A 17118-nucleotide genomic window follows, 5' to 3' on the forward strand; every position below is an offset into this window, starting at 1 on the left:
GCAAGAGCTGGATTAGCTTGAAGAATAATTGTGTTCGAAGCCATGGAAACAGCAAGACAATTATTTCATGAAATTTGGAGGTGAAGAGAAAGATATAGATAGTAATTTATGGAGAGAGGGGGACGAAGAAAGATTCTGTTTAGGAAGGCTGAGGCTGGAGTTTATTTGGAGTATGAAGGTTTGAATTAAGAGAAGAAAGATTGAAGTAAAAAGAGAGAGGAGCCACATAATGAAGTGGAGTTCCAGAAGCAGTTGCAGTAAGTGTGATCAAATGCAGATGTGTACCATGTGGCCTTGACGTGGAGAGAGGGGCACTTAAAAAAAAAATCTGAAACAGGAATAAAGTGGATAATGATCTTTTTTTTTTTCTTAGGCTCAGTATAGTCATTTTTCTTTACTGTGTAGTCATGTAGATATCATAGTGTAGTTCAATTAAAAGGTATTCCGTTATATACATCTGAATTTATCTGACTTAAATATGGGGGAAGAAAGATTAATCAATACATGATCAATATATATTGAAGAGACTCAAAAATCAATGTGAACCAGGCACGAATGGCTTTTTAGGACCACTGTTCTAAATATTTTCATTCTGGTGACAACCAAGAAATGAGTTAGCAGAACCTCTTTAATGTCTGGCATGAAAAAGATCCAGAAAAAAGAGGTTAATGTTTTCTATTGTGTTATCAGTTTCAAATCATAATACAGTAACTCCAACTGAGACTTTGGGAACACTAAAAGTACTCAGTATTTTTCCTGTTCGGTCTATATGTTTGATCTAGTTATCAACAATAGGGTCCAAGAGTAATTTTTATAAGTATAAAACTTACTCAAAATCCAAATTCTAAATAGAAATGTTATAGTACTAGAGCTCAGAAGTTTGTTTTACTGATAATCTGTAACTGCCAATAAACAGTTTCATTTTTAGTAACATTGGTAATAAAGCTATGCTGTTTTACCAGCTAATAATACAGGTTTTAAGCATAGTAGAAACAATGTATAATTTAAAGACAAAAGGACTTTCTTTTTCTAAGTGGGTAACAATCTTGTAAGTACAGTTGACCCTCCTGGTAGAGGAGAGTGGAGTTAGGGGGGCTGACACCCCATGCAGTCAAAAATCCAGTATAACTTTTGACTCTCCCAAAACTTATCTACTAATAGCCTACTCTTGACCAGTAATCTAACCAATAACAACAGTCACTTAATATGTAATTTATATGTTATGTGTATTATGTACTTTATTCCAATAAAGTAGCTAGAGAAAAGAAAATGTTAGTAGGAAAATCATAAGGAAGAGAAAATACATTTGCAGTACTGTGAAAATCTGTGTGCAAGTGGACCTGTGCATTTCATACCCATGTGTTCAAGGGTCAGCTGTATTTAGTTGTGTTGGGAAAGTTCACACACATCGGCTGTGTGTTAATGCAGTGGCTTTCTTACTAGGCAGCAGCCGTGGCGCTCTCCTCCCTGATTCATGCTTTGGATGAATTAGCCATGGTGGCCGTAGTTCGATATGCCTATGACAGAAGAGCTAATCCTCAAGTTGGCATGGCCTTTCCTTACATCAAGGACGCCTATGAGGTAAAACCCACAGTTCTTATACGTTCATTTTTTTCCATCAGTTCCTTTATTCCAAACAGTGCTTCTCAGCTGATAACGTGCCTGGGAATGACTTGGGGATCAGATTCTGTAGGCCTGAGATTGTGCCTGTCTCACAAATTCCAAGCAAGGCTGATGCAGTTGGTCTGTGAACCGCACTTTCAGTTATAATGAAAGAAGGTAAATTATTAAAGTATGTAAGGAGCTTATCAGTGAAGGTTACCTGTAACCTTCTGTTTGCCCAGTCCTGTGACCACTCAGTTCTCGCCCTTCTTGACTTGGCAGAATCTAATGGGGATAGAGAGTGCCCCTATTTTTACAAATGAAGACTATGGATAAAAGTCAAGGGTATGATTTTGTTGCGGTCCTTGAAAAATTCAGTTTATTTAGGGTTCTCCTGTTGAAAATACAGGCCTAGATTTTTGACCATTTCCTATTTCTCAGAGAACTTTCTGTAGTAGAACTGGAAAGGAGAAGGCAAATATTTTGACTTCCCAGTCAGTCTTCCAGTCACCATGACTTTTCTGTTTGTTGTATTGGTCACGCATTTTGTAGGTATTCTTTGATAAGTCTTTCTTTTAAGTATTTTTTTATGTTTAATATTCTTTGTACTGTTTACAGTTGTATACAGTGAATAATAGAAATCAAAGTGCTTTACTTACCACATACCAGACTTGACTTGTCTGATTTTTGAAATACTTCTGTTGTGCCGCTTGTGTGGCGTTTGGGACCAACTGTATATTTTTTTCATTAATTTGGTTTCTGCTTTTACCTCCTCTCTTTCTCGTTAGTGTTTAATATACGTGCAGCTGCCTTTTATGGAAGACTTGCGACAATACATGTTTTCATCTTTGAAAAATAATAAGAAATACATTCCCACAGGTGAGTTTATTTCCATTTTGCTCATTAATTGGCTCTAAACGCAGACTGTCCTTTGGAAATCACCTGTCTGCAGTCATTGATTGGGGCTGGGGGACTTCACGGGGTGGAATTCCTTGGATTCCAGTCGTGCTCATAACAGCGATGCGAAGGTGGTGCATCATGTTTTTTCCTAGTAGGGATAGGTTTGCCCCGAACTCTCCGAACGCTGTCTGGTCTCCCCCTCTGACTTAGAGCTTGTAGCTAGGGAGCAGCTTGTTGGAAATGGATGTGCATTCTCTCATTGTGAACCAGTTTGCCCTCTGCTGAAGTGAACTGACGTGCAGTCTCAAAGCTGTGACTTCAGTATCCTACATAAAATATGCTTAACTAACTTTGAACCGAAAAGTAAGTGCTGGAGATTAACTTTTTCTTTGTCCTTTCTTTGTAGTTTATAGTAACCGTCCGGGTCTCCTTTTTCCTTGTTTCTAGGAGTTACTTTAAGCTTGATGAGAAAAGGCCTTTATTATGCATCTGGCTACAGATGTCAGGGTGCAGCATGGAATGATTCTCACAGATAACAAATCCTGTCTTAGAGCTTATAGTTTAAGACAGCTGCAATCAAATGTCAGAGTGGGCCGAATGTAGAGAGTAAATACCAAAAAGAACACCAAAGAATGAGTACGTGTTTTAGTTTAGTAGTAAAATCTGTGTCATTTTAGGACTAGGGAGCTGTGAGGTGAGTCTCAGAAGTAGGTTCTCTGTTTGTCTTTTTGGTTAGATCCTTGTGGAGCGGTGCGCTGTACAAAAGCCAAGAACCAAATAGGCCCGAGGGCTTGTGCCTTCACTTTGTAGAAATGAGTCCCTGTGCGACATGGTGGAGCCAGGCATGGACTTGAATGTATAGAAGCCTCCACTGTATTACAGTGTTACTTCTCTACATCTTGATAATTTCAAACATTAAATGAGTAGACATTTAAAAAAGAGAACTTTGTTGCAAAATTATCGTATGAACATAAATCATTCACTCGGGATCTAAAATGTTAAGTATCTTTCAGTCTCTTGATTTGTTTTCTGTGAGTTTGCATGTTTTTATTTGCACATTCTCCATTACGAAATGGATCGTTAAAACTGTTTGACATATGCCCCAAGTAGATATTTACATAGAGGTGTGCAACGCTGCAGGATCTGGCCTGATGTTAATTTGATGTAGCAAACATACAGGTGCAACCTACTACCTGTTGCCAGGTGGACCCTGCAGCGGTCAGTTTAAGAGGGGGATGGCTGTGCCAGTGTCTGAAACCTCCCCTGGAAAGTCCAAAAATGGGAAAGTAACGTATCAGGATAAAAATCTGTATGCTCTTTCATTTTGTAGTAAAAGAGATATTTGGAAAGCTGAAGAACAGAAGCACAATGGTCTTTTTAGGAACTGCTTACTCTTTTCCACCTTTTGCCTAATGGCTGTGAATGATCCAGAAACAGCACTTCAGCTTTAAACAGCTGAGCTGCTGTATGAATCAGCAGAATGGAAGTTACACGTGGTGATTTAGGTAGAAGTGTGTTGGCAGGTGTTGCCTTTCATCCGCATTGCCTTGGACTGTGCCGTTTTTGTTGAGTTGGTAGATTTTTATTGAGCACTTGCTTTCTGTTAGGTATTAGGAAGAGGTAACGAAGATGTCATGTTTCTGCTCTCAAGGATCTTACAGTTTGAATGGAGCAGGGTAGGACATGGACGCAGATGTGCATACAGGCCATGAGGTTTGTGAGGGGAGAGAGCTCGTTCTGACTTGGGGAGATGGGGAAGGAGTCCACTCCCTCTGGTCTACTGGTATCTCCTGTTACGTTATTCTGTCTTCCTGTTAAGTTACTCTGATACAAGCTATAGGAAATCCTTGTAAAGCTTACGCCTCATCACCAAGGGTATTTTCTTTTTCTTTTTCATGTTTTTCTCCTATAGCTAATTACTAATTTTTTTAATGTACTAACTCATTGAATACTGAATATTTTGAGTCTCCATATGGACGTTGGGTTTTGTATGGCAGTGGTGCTTCCTCTGGAGCAAACTCTTTTGCTTTTGATAGGATATTACGCTGCAAAAGTTCACCGAATGGACCTAGAAGACCAGGTCTTTACTCTAAATATCTCTTTCTACAAAAGAGAATGCCAAGACTCAGGTTAAATGACTTGCATAACTAGGGACTGTTTTTTGGCCAAGCCCGGACTACATAACCTGCCAGTAATGCTGTATCTATGACTGGAAAGCATTTTTTCTAGTGGAGAGCAGTGGACGTGATCATTTGTGCTTTGTGCACTCTGTTTATCCTTGTTTTAGAGGCTCAGTTGAGTGCTGTTGATGCCCTGATTGACTCCATGAGCTTGGTAAAGAAAGATGAAAAGGAGGACACCATTGAAGACTTGTTTCCAACCAGCAAAATCCCAAATCCTCAATTTCAGAGATTATTTCAGGTAAGAGAGAAAAGACGAACCAGTCCTTTTTTTTTTTTTTTTTTTTTTTTTAAAGAAAGAGACCTGAGTGAAAAGTTAGCATAATTGGCCAGTCCCAAACAAGCATCTTTGTCCTCTAGGGGCTTCAGTTGCTTTATTTAATGGAAGAATAATACCTTCCCCTTCCTACTAAAAAAGGTAAAAATACTCTGAGCTGTTAGAAAGAAAGAAGTAAAGTTAGGATACTTGAAAAATTATTTTTCGGGGAGCCTGGGTGGCTCAGTCGGGTAAGTTAATCTGCCTTCAGCTCAGGTTGTGATCCCGCAGTCCTGGGATCGAGCCCTGCGGGCTCCCTGCTTAGCGGGGAGTCTGCTTTTCCCTCTGACCCTCCTCCTGCTCGTGTTCTCTCGTTCTTCCTCGCTCTCTCTCAAATGAATAAAAGTCTTTAAAAAGAAAAAGTATTTTTCTGGAGGAAGGCTAGTTTTTTTTTAAAGGCTAGGGTTTTTTTGGTTGTTTTTTTTTTTTTTTAATTAAAAAGCATCTTCTTCCTTTATGCCTTTTCTAGGATTTTCTCCTCTATTTTATATGAATGAGACTTTGCTTTGTTTTTAATATCCAAATAGGAGAGTTTTTGTGAACTGTATAATAATATTAGAGAAAACGTGTTCCAGTACCACACCTGTCAAAATTTCATAACTAAAGGTAGCATGGAGGTCAGATGAAAAGGTTGTAGTATGAAATTACTAAAGAGTAACTAAAATACAGAAAACTGTAAAATAGGTATTTCTGAATCTTGAGCCAAAGGAATTAGAAGGTGGAGATTGGATTAAGGGAAATGGAAGGCTGACAGGAGAGCTGACTTGTCCTAAAACAGGGAGGGATGGCCTGAAGGAATATTCCAGTCCCAGATGAAGCTGGTGGCAGCAGGACAGAGCCTTTCTTAACCCCACAGAGCTGACAGACATCACAAGCAGCTTTTTCAGTCATGCTCTTCCCCACAGAGGAGTGGAGGGCCTATTTTTTCAGGGGTGGGGGAGGAGTGGGGGGAAGGTGAGGGAGAGACCACTGATTGTCCCTTTCGGCTCCTTTCTCAAAGCATGTTTAACTGTCTCAAGTCCATATTAAGGCCCGTTATAATTTCAAGGGATCTCCTACTCAAAAGACACTGCCTGTTTTTTTGATGTTTATATTTTCTTTAAGTAGTGAAAACAAATCTTTTCTTCTAAAATTGGAATATGAAGCCTAACATGTAAAGGGGTGACTCAGTGAACACTTGAGTATTCTAAGTGTTGTCAAGTATACACTACTTGTATAAACTTCTTTGGTGTTTTTGACAAGTGAACTTCAAGACCTAAAGCTCTTTGTCATTTGTAGGGAAGGGAGGAGCAGACCAGTTGGTGTGAAAAGCTTGCAAAAATATTTGGTCACTATGGTGAAGAATAGAAACTTCTAATATTTGGCAGATTTATCCAGGATGGGTTCTGTCTGCCTTCAGTAAATGTTTATTGGGTTGATGAACAGGTAACAAGCCACAAGCATAAGTAGTTGTTACCTTTCAAAGCTGCAGGCACTGGCAGCTTTGATTTTTACAGCTTAGCAACCTTGTTTTCTTTGTGGGGGAGAGTTTTTAATATGGTTTATCCGTACAAGGAAGTATTACTGCCACGGCATTTATAAATTGAATTCAGTCGTTAAAAAAAACCCCAAATATTTATTGAGTACTGACATTGTGCCATGAGCTAAGATAGAATAAGCCCACTGCTTGAAAGGACCTCCCCCCCCAGAGGAGTGAGAGGAGTGGAGATGCAAAACCAATAGGTACAACAGTGATGGGTGCAAAACACTGGGGGAAAAAGATTCTCACAAGTGGGTGACTGAAGAAAGGCTTCCCCGAAGCAGAAAGGGGATGTGTGATGTGACGGGGCCACGGCAGGCAGAAGTAGTATCATGTACAAAAGCAGGGGAACATGGAGGAGGGGACTCATGGATGGTTGCATTTGGCTGCAGAATAGGCTGTGTGGGGAAATGATGGGAAAGGTGGCAGGGAAGGTAAGTAGCAGGTGGATCGTGAGGAGCCAGTCCCTTGGATGTTACCTTATAGGCAGTGGGAAGTCCCTGCAGGGTTTTGTCAGCAGGTAGGTAATGGATTTGTAGAAACGAGCTCTGATGGTGATGTGGAGACGGAACGGAGACCAGTGCGAAAAGCCGCAGTGGCTCCCATGAAGGCCTGAATTAAAGCAGTGAGAGGGAGAGCGGAGAGGGAAAATGTAAAGGCAGAGGAGACAGGACCTGAGGGACTGGATGTAGTTGAGGACAAATAGGAATTGGAGAGAACAGGATCCTAGCTTGGATGCGTGGAAGGATGCGTTGGCGTCATTGTCAGTGACGATGGGGAATACAGAATGAACAGACAGAAAAGGCAGTTCGCATATTTTTGCAGGTGTGGAATTTGAACTATCTGTTGGCTGTTCTAGTACAGACACCCAGTGGGAAGTTGGAAGTAGGGATACAGAGCCCAAGAGAGAATTCAGGACTTGAGAGTCGTCTTTGGGTAGAATAGAAGTGAACGAGATCCCCTGGAAATAGTATGTTGCATGAGAAGAAACGAGAACAGAGTCCTGAACACCAATGTATGAGTGAATAATTAAGGATAGACAGAAAAAAAAAAAAGCGTTGTTAAAAGACAAAACAAAATGTTCCTGTCACCATCACCACCCCCCACCCACCCGAAAATTGTCAGAGGTAGAAAGAACTAGGAGAAGCTGGTGTCTTGGAAAACACAGGGAAGGAAGCGTGTCCAGAAGGAAGGAACCACAAGTCAGACACTGCACACTGGTGAGTGAGGGTGAGCATGGCAGAGGCCTTGGGGCCTGTCATGAGGTCTTTGCTGACTTTGAGGGCCCGGTGGCAGTGGAGTAGTGGGGCGGGGACTTTAGTGGAGTAGTCTGGTGCTGGAGGAGAGAGCTCTGCTGACGGAGGGAAAGAGAGAGAGGACGTGGGAAGCTAACGAGGATGTGGGGTCCAGTAACATTTCCTTTATAAATGAGACATTTCATAGCTGAGAGAAAATGAGCTGGAAGTAGGGGGCAGAAGGACAGGGAGATTAGCCATCAATTTGTTGACAACAGGTTAATTTAATTCTAATTTTGGAAAAAAATGATGAAAGATACATTTTTGGGAAGTGTACCGTAACATCTGCCTGTTAAATAATTGATACAGTGTTGGTAAAATCAGCATATTGGTAGCTTGTAAGCTAACCATGTGGCCTGGGGATTTTTTTTCTAGTCTTTTTCAAATTGTAAAAATCACATCAAGGAAAAACAGTTGCTTAAAAGAGAAATACGTTTAAGATCGTAATCTCAGCTCCTCTTCTGTTAAAGTGTTACTTTCTCATAACCTCAGTTTTTTAAATGAATTGAGATTTTTTGAATGAATGAATTCGATAAATATCCCACTTAGTTTTATCGAAAACGTAACCTTAGAAAAAATATGAGTGGTTGATGCTTTAGAACATCCCCTGTAGGGTGATGACACTGTTTGAAAGAATTGCCTAGAATTCATACTGAAGATCTGGAATATTTTTCAGTGGGGAGGTTGGCGTAGGATGTATGTCCATTTGTCCTTGTTCTTTTCCCAGAAATGTCGATTGAATATCACAGAATCTTCCAGAGTAGTCTGCTGTGTTGCGTGTTGGAGTACCGCTTACATCTTGAGGGCTCTCTAAGCTTTGTAGATAATTTAATGACCTGAGGGAGAGGACTGTGAATTAAGAATTATGCACAAGAAGGTTGGGGATAGATTCACAGGGTTTGGGATCACTTTGGTTTCTCCTTTTGCTTCACATTAAACGAGCTGATGTTGTTGATGCTCAAGGGAATGTTGAGTAATTATGAAAGAGGAAAATGGGAGTCAGACTCCGAGACAAATGAATATACTATGGAGAAGGAAGAGTGGTTTGGTGTATTGAGATGAGGGGGCTGAACATGAAAGTTCTAGAGTACATTAACTCAGATGATATTTACTATTTAAGCCGAAGCTTTTTGTTTTTTAGAATGGATACTTCCAGCTTACATTTTCTGCAGGGTAGGAAAACAGTCCATGGGGTGGTATAAATCATATACCTTGTGATATGAAACAGTATTTTGAATTATAAGAACTTTTCAGCTCCCTGGTTTTTTTTCTTTAAAATTACCAATGTTTAAGTCTTTTAAAGGTGGGAATAGTAGGAGTCTTGTTCTCCAATCGAATTTTGGAATGATTCTCTAATAAAGGAAAGAAAAGGTCATTGAATTGATAGTTTCATTTTGCTTACCTCCCTGTACTCCTCCTGTTGTGTCCCCTCCTGTATTCCTTTTAGAGTATTTACTTTTCTGGGCAGATACTAGCATTGCCAAGCCTGGTGTCGTAGCCGGAAAGCAGTACAGGTGACTGAATGGAAGTGGCTTGTCCAGGTTTTCACTCATGTGAACATGGCAGAACCTGCCTTGGCCTTGATCCCTGCCCCGTTCTTGGTGCTCCTTCCTGACACTTGTGTCAACAAATACAGTCCTAGGAAAGAGTACTTTATTCCTTCAACCAATACCTGTTAGTTGCTTATTATGGGCCACCCACTATTTTTGGTACCAACATCTCTGCTTTTAAGAGGGGAGGTTAAATAAACAAGTAAACTATAAGATTGGTAAGGTAATTTTAGGTAATGACAAATGCTTTACACACTATAAAACAGGGTGACAGGAAATAGCTGGGTGGCTGGATGGGAGTAGAGGGGCTGCTTCACAGAGTATCAGGATAAGCCTCTCTGAAGAGGCGATATTTGGGCAAAGAACAGAAGGATGATAAAGGGCCAACTCTGTGGAGATCTAGGGGAAGGCCGATGAGGCGGAGAGAGCGATAAATACAGGCCCCAAAGGCTGGGCCGTGCCTGGCATGGGAGTGAAGCAGGAAGAGCCCGGCCTGGCTGGGGGGTGAGAGTAGTGAGGGAGGAGGGTGGCAGATGAGGGAGGCGTGCCAGCGCTGTGATGTGCGTGACTTCCTCGGGTGTGGGAAGGGCTCGGTGTAAGACCGTCTTGGCTACACGGAACAGTGAAAGTCGATTCAGGGAGACCCGTTAGAAGGAGATTGTGGTGGCTCCCACGAGAGGGCATGTCCCCCAGGCAAGAGTGCTGGGAGAGCACATGGACGGACTGGATCGACCAGTGGAGAAGAGCCCAAACTCAGCACTCCGGGGGGGTTGGGACAGACCAGTACTGTCTCTCCTGCAGACTTTTTCCTGAGACTCACTGAGCATGGCAGCTCCTCCTGAACCCCATTTCACCCACCACGCACCGTCTAAGATTACACAAGGGAGAAAGCAGTCTGCTGAGGGGAGCTAAAAGAATTAGAGGCTCCTGGAATGAGGCTCGCGTATTGTCGGGGCGGTAGAGGCAGCAGCCTCTTTCTGTAAGATGAGCCTCTCTCTTCTCTAAGAGGCCTCCAGCTGATGGCGCTGCTGGGCTCATATCTGGTTTACAGTTGCTTGTAGATGTTGCCGGTGTCCTGCTAACCAGGGTGTTGGTTCCAGGGCCACCTTTGTTCCCTGTTACATGTGGTAGGAATCCAGTAGCTCTCCCAAACTAAAGATGGAGGATCTCTGATCAGAAAAGTCTAGTGAAGTCGCGTATGATGTCTACATCCGTGTTTTAAAACCCTCCTTCCTTTTCCACAGTGTCTGCTGCATAGAGCTTTACATCCCCAGGAGCCTCTGCCCCCAATTCAGCAGCATATTTTGAATATGCTGGACCCCCCCACTGAGGTGACAGCTAAATGTCAGATTCCGCTCTCTAAAATAAAGACCGCTTTCCCTCTGACTGAAGCCATCAGAAAAAAGGATCAAGTGACTGCTCAGAACATTTTCCAAGACAAGTAAGTACTCGATGTAGTTGCACTTGACATTGGAGTATGTAAGACTGGGCAGTCTTAGAGGAGCTCTGGAATTAAGGGTTGCATATGGGTCTCTGGTTGAAGGAAGAAACCTTTTGATGTTTGACCCTCACATTGAAAATAGTCGTTTCTCCTATCTGTCCATTGTAGATATATTATCCTTACAAATTCACTTGGAATTTCTTCCTTTTCTTTTTTTTTTCCTACCTGGAATTTAGAGCTATCTTTCTGGGTTGTTGATGTCTTGATCAGCATCACATTCTCAGTGATTTATGTTTAATGGGAAGGCTAAACAGTTTTTGAACATCTAAGACTAGCTTTTACTGTTTTTAAAGTAGGGTGCTGGGAATGAGAGGACAGGAGTCAAGGTCACAAGATTTTTCAGCTGGGAGGCTGGCATCAGAGAATAGCAGTGAGATTTTTGGAGGAAAAGTGGGAGGGAGGATGAAAAGCTGGCCCTTCTTTAGCTCTGCTCTTACTGTATCAGTGATATACGTGGGTATACCAGGAGTGAGGGATTTGTAGTTTAACAACTGCAAAATGCTTATCCAATGATCAAGCTTTCAGGTAGTTTTTTCCCCTCATCAGATTCTGTTCACAGTCTGTATCAGTTTCCATTCAAAGCAAAACAAAAACCATAAGAAGTTGTTCTTGATGATCCAGAATCATTTGGGTGTATAACATTGATTTTACCAGGTGTGGGTTCAGTTATTGGTGACTTTTCTTCCCAAATCGAAATGATCTATTCATTTCTTTTGGTTACATTCTAATTAAACCATAATTTTTTCCCCTTTTTTGTCTGATTTCCTTCCCACACCTGTATCTTTATTGACAAACTGAAGCGTATTGTTTGTAAATACCCTGTTGGAGGAATACAGAATAATTTTCAGAAACCGTCACAGGGTTCTGTACATTATTAATTTATTGAATTATTTTCCAAGTTGAATAGAAAGCCTTGCATGTTCTATGACTTTGTAGAGGTTAATATCCCAAGCTTTGTTAGAATTGGAAAAAAAAAATCATGGGATTGGTATATGAATCATGTGCATTCCTAACACATCCTGGAGAGCTGTGTGTTTCTTTTTTTCCTCTACATAGGAAGACTGTCACTAAAAATCCACTTCCCCTCTGCTATCCTCATCTACTGTATCCCTCTGGATTAGGATTTTAGAACAGCTCTACACACTTCTGAGTCCCTTTCTTCCCAAGACAGGTTTGCTGTGGTCTCATTGCAGTCGTATGGCTGTTCTCTCTCTGTGTTAAAAGCTCCAGTTCATGATCTGGTGTTGTGGGTAAGAAATGGGCTATTTTTCCCTCCCCCTGTTGATTAAAATGTAAATTAGCTGGTTAAAAAACACACCACGAAAGCCCGAGACCGTTGTTCTGTGATTTGATCCCTGCCGAGATTGCACCTCCAGCTCTGTTCCTCCCGCTCACTCTTTGAGGAAGCCCGGGTGCGCGGGCTGCTTGTGCCCTGCTCCCATAGTGGTTTGTGACATAACGTCATCGGCCTGGGGCCTGGGAATTATCTCGCTCACACACCTACTCACACCCTTATTCTCAACCCTTTCTTCTCAGAAATCTTCCAGGTTTTTACGAACTGCAGAAATGACTCATTTAACAAATATTTATTGAGTCGTTCCCGTATTTAAGAAGAATGACTCAGTCCCTTCTGCAAGGTTCTTAAACCCCTCAATTTTAATGATGAGGCTTCAGTCAGCTTTGGAGGTGGTCTTCCTACCGGGGAGAAATGGCTAACAACTGGCTGTTTTTGTGTATGTTCAGCACCTCCATATTCACAGTACATAGTCTCTTTGTAGAGGTGGAGGGCTAAGATTGGGGAGTGGGCAAATGCCTGTGCCGGAGGTGTAGGGCCAGAACAAGAGTCCTGAGCTGGGAATCGCCAGTTTTTATTCCAGCTTTGCCACACTCGATCTGATTTTGGTTAATTTACCTTTCAAGAGTTTCTGCATCTAAAAACAGCCTCATCTCTAGATATTTTAACAATGAAATCACAGATATTGAAGCAGTTTGAACTGTTTGAAAGGAAGGCAGGAGTCAGAACCCAAAGCAATAGTAGTATCATTATCTAATAAAACATCGAATATTTGAGATCTAGTATTCATGCTGGACCTGTTGAGTCCTGAGTATTAGGAGTGATTTCTTCATTTCAAGAAGGTAAGAGCACCACAGTGTAGTCCAAAAATGTACTGTTACCCTGACCATAAAAAAGCATTGCTTCCCTCAATGTTGCTGCCTGCCCTTGAAATGACAAGGTTGTCTCTTGGACAGGGATCTTCAACACGAGAATTAGGACATTGGAGGTCTAATTCTAAGTTTGTGCAGCTAACTCATATGTGATCTTGATTTTGTTTTGTCTCTGTGCAGATATATTCTAAACTTTTCTTCTCTTTTCAAGTCCCTTAAGATCCTCCCCCACTTAATGCTCAGTGACCAGCCTCACTTGGTTACTGGTGTAGACCTCAGACTCAGACAATGTGAGTGGGTCCCCTCACTCACAGTGTGACCTTAGGCTCAAGCTGCTTATCCACCTTGAGCATCAGTTTCCTCCTGCGTAAATAGGGATACTAGGAATAGCTCTCATGGAGTCGTCATGAGGGTTAATTGAGTAATATATGCTGTTGACTGTTGCATGTCTAGAACCCAGTACAGTGCCTAACACATGGTAAGCATACAGTGTTGGTGAGGAAACGATTTACAAAATCTTTGACATGTCCCTGGCGTACTCGAGATGACTCCGATGGTGATAACGATGTCATATGGAAGATAGAGGTCTGTAGGTGGGAATGCGTCAGTTCTGTGGCCCATTTCCTCTAAAAATATACCTGTGCTGCATCTGCCTTCACGTCTTTCCTTTCCTTTTTTTTTTTTCTTTATTTTTTAAGATTTTACTTATTTGACAGAGCGCAAGCGCTCACATAACTGGAGGGAAGAGGCAGAGGGAGAAGCAGACTCCCTACTGAGCAGGGAGCTCAATGTGGGGCTCGATACCAGAATCCTGGGATCATGACCTGAGCCAAAGGCAGAAGCTTAACCAACTGAGCCACCGAGGCGCCCCCACTTTCTTCTTCCCCGTCTCGATGGAAGGGGGTACCTTGTCCTGTCCTAAGTCCGTCCTCTCACCCGTGTCCTGGGATGCCATCTTCTGTCTCTTCTGATACCTTAGCCCACTAGTAATTTCTTCCCTCTTTCTGTGTTTTCACCTTCTCCCTCCTGACCAGCTCCTTTGCCTCCACACATTAGCATTGTATTTCTTTTCTCTGAGTCAAAATACAATTATGCCCTCAGCTTTCTCCCTTGGATTACTGCCTGTTATCGTCCTCTTTCTTTCCGTAACATAGGCTTATTGGAAGAACAGTCCACACCGCTGTTTTTCCCAGCCTCCACTACTTCCCTGCAACCCATCTTCCATAAGACACTAACTGCAAAATTTCCTTCAGCCTGGTGGTCCTTTCCTTTCTTGACCTCCTTGTAACACTTGACATTGTTGATTATTTTCCCCCTTGGGACTCCTCTATCGTCCTTAACTTTAGCTTCTCCAGATTTTTCTTTCTGAATCTTTGCAGTTTCCTCTCAGATACCTCTGGGGTCTGCTTCCCCCCCCCCCACCTTAAGTGTTGATGTTCTGTCCCATAGGACTCCTCAGAAAGAGCTGACATGTACTGGACACAGGTGTGTACTGAGTGCTCTACATGCATTCCCTGTGTGGACAGTCTTGGCCATCGTGGGGGAATAGATTCGTTTGTTTACTCCTTCTTAAAGCTGAGGACACAGAGACTTCAAGGAGATAAGAAACTTGCCCAAGATCGCAGTGGGTTAAGTGTTGGAGAAAGGGTTTACACGCACACAGACTGACTCCGGAGCTTGCCTTCCCGACCATTATGCCGTATCGATAGCCTTAACAGTGCGTGTCCCAAGACCTTTTATTATTTCACATACAGGTCTTCAAAAACTACTAAATATCTGTCCATTCTTAATATACTTCCGTCCTATGCTCTGGACGTCTGAAGTGTATAGATCCCTCAAGTTCAGTGTGTCCGGAAATGACTTCACCTTCTTCTGTCTCCTTTCATGCTCCCTTCACACCTCTTCATGCAGTTATTCTGCGTTTCAGTGACGGACACTTAATTTCCGGGGAGTCAATACCTTTCCTTTACTTTCCATGTCTAATTGGTTTAGCAGGTTGTGTTAGCTTTACCTCACACCTCCTCCTTTGCTTCAGGTTAGTATAGTGGCTGATAGCATTGATTTTGCAGTCAGGTGGAGTTGGAGCCAAATCGAAGCATTTCCCTTCAATGGTGGTTCGAATTGGCAAGTTGCTCTGTGCTATTTGCGGTAACAAATACCTGCCTTTCAGAGGCCCTGCGGGAGAGTGGCTTAGAGTGCAGAATTCGTTGTGGACCCCCTTACTAACTGTGCTGTGGACAAGGTCAGGCCCTTTTGAACCTTGGTTTGTTCATTTGTAAAATGTCAGTAATGATAGCTAACTCGTAAGGTGGTTGTGAAGTTTAACTGAGGTATTTTAAATACGCTTGGTGTAGTGACTAGCATGCGGTTAACGTTAGGGGAAAAAAAAGTTAGCTCTTACTAGCACCTCCCCCCGCCATTGCTCTTCTGTAGGCCTCAGTTTATCCTGCTTTACCGAGATAACCCCTGAACTGATTTCCCTTTCAGGTCTGACCTGTTTCTAATCCGTCATGCGTTTGCTACCTGAGTGATTTTTTTTTTCCAAAAACAAATCCGATCACATCAACGCAGTGGTTCTTAATCTTTGTGTGTACGTGTGTGCGTGCGATGGACCCTTTTGATAATCTGATAAAAACTGTGAACCCTCTCCCCAGAAAATCACCTCACATACTAAATTTTGCATGTAATTTCAGGTGGTTCACAAATCCCCTGTCACTATCCTTGGACCCCTGATTAAAAACCTTTGCTTTAGTAGCTTTCCATTAGCATCGGCTCAAGCTCAAGCTCCGTTACACAAATGAGAAAACCTAGATAAGCAGAAGGAACAGAAGTACCTACTCCTAATCCAGCTCCTTCGAGATCCACTTTCTGTCCTCACAGTGTCTGTGTCCATGGTTTAGGTACAGTAGTCCCCCCCCACCCACAGGGCATGCATTTCAAGACCCCCAGCGGATGCCTGAAACCATGGACAGTACTGAACCCTCTCCGTGCTGGTTTTTTCCTATGTACACGTTACATAGCTATGATACAGTTTTAAGTTATAACTTAGGTACAGTAAGAGATTAACAACAATACTAACCAAAGAGAACAGTTATAGTAATGTACTGTAAGAAAAGTTCTGTGAATGTGTCCCTCTCTCAAAATGTCTTGTACTCTACTCCCCTTTCTTGTGATGATGTGAGCTGGTAAAATGCCTACATGACGAGATGAAGTGAGGTCAATGACGTAGGCATTGTGACGTAGCGTGAGGCTACTGTTGACCTTCTGACCCGTAAGTCATAAGAAGCATCATCTGCTTTCACACTGCTGTTGACTGCAGGTAACTGAAACCGTAAAGCAAAACCATGGATCAGGGGGGACTACTGTATTTTCCATCCTCCTTTCTCGCTACTTCCCAGCCTGCCTTTCCTGCGCCAGCCCAGTACAGCTCCTGGCTGTCCTCTTAGAGGGACATGCTGCTTATGACCACAGTAGTTTGCTAATCGCTTGCTTAGGTATTTATCTCTTTTATTTGGCTGAATTTCCTGAAATGTTGGTTATGTATTACTTTTTGTACTTTTAGAATCTAGAGCCCAGTGTAGTGGCCAGCACCACAGTAAGTATGAGGTAAATGTTTGGCCAAATAGATGAATTACAAAATGTATGCATATTTATAAAAGCCAATAAGAAAATGAGAACGGTAAATTATCCATGGTTCTGGCATCCAGATGCAGCAGCTGTTGACGTCCACGTGTCTGCTAGGGTCTTGCCTGGATAATTTCTACGTTCCAGAGCTCAGCTTCTTTGGATAATTTTGGGATGAGAGTCATTGCCCTTTCCCACTAGAGAGTGACATTATTAGTTTAATATATGTAAAATTCCTAATAATGCTATTAAATGGTTCAGTCTTGAGAACATTAATCATATTCCAGTTTTCACTACTTTCTACTTATTGCCTTTACCTGCCCACTCCTGGAGGATTGATATATATATGTATATATATATATATATATATATATATATATATACATATATACATATGTGTGTGTATATATATAATCTCTTTGTCCTTCCTTCCCCAGAATCATACTTTGGAGGGTGTAAGAAATT

General features: G+C 42.0%; 1 protein-coding gene across 4 annotated transcripts in view; it reads left to right on the top strand.

Moving 5' to 3' along the window:
• XRCC5 (X-ray repair cross complementing 5) overlaps positions 1-17118 on the top strand; it is a 90376-nt gene that overhangs the window by 30095 nt on the left and 43163 nt on the right. For all 4 annotated transcript variants that reach the window (XM_045806687.2, XM_087863215.1, XM_087863220.1 and 1 more), the window contains 4 exons: positions 1444-1581; positions 2391-2481; positions 4790-4923; positions 10607-10803. In XM_045806687.2, coding sequence (XP_045662643.1) covers positions 1444-1581; positions 2391-2481; positions 4790-4923; positions 10607-10803 — 560 coding nt within the window. The remainder of the gene's footprint in view (positions 1-1443; positions 1582-2390; positions 2482-4789; positions 4924-10606; positions 10804-17118) is intronic.

The sequence above is a fragment of the Ursus americanus genome, chromosome 1 (genome assembly GCF_024610735.1).
Source record: "Ursus americanus isolate L20-20 chromosome 1, mUrsAme1.1.p, whole genome shotgun sequence".
Lineage (NCBI taxonomy): Eukaryota > Metazoa > Chordata > Mammalia > Carnivora > Ursidae > Ursus > Ursus americanus.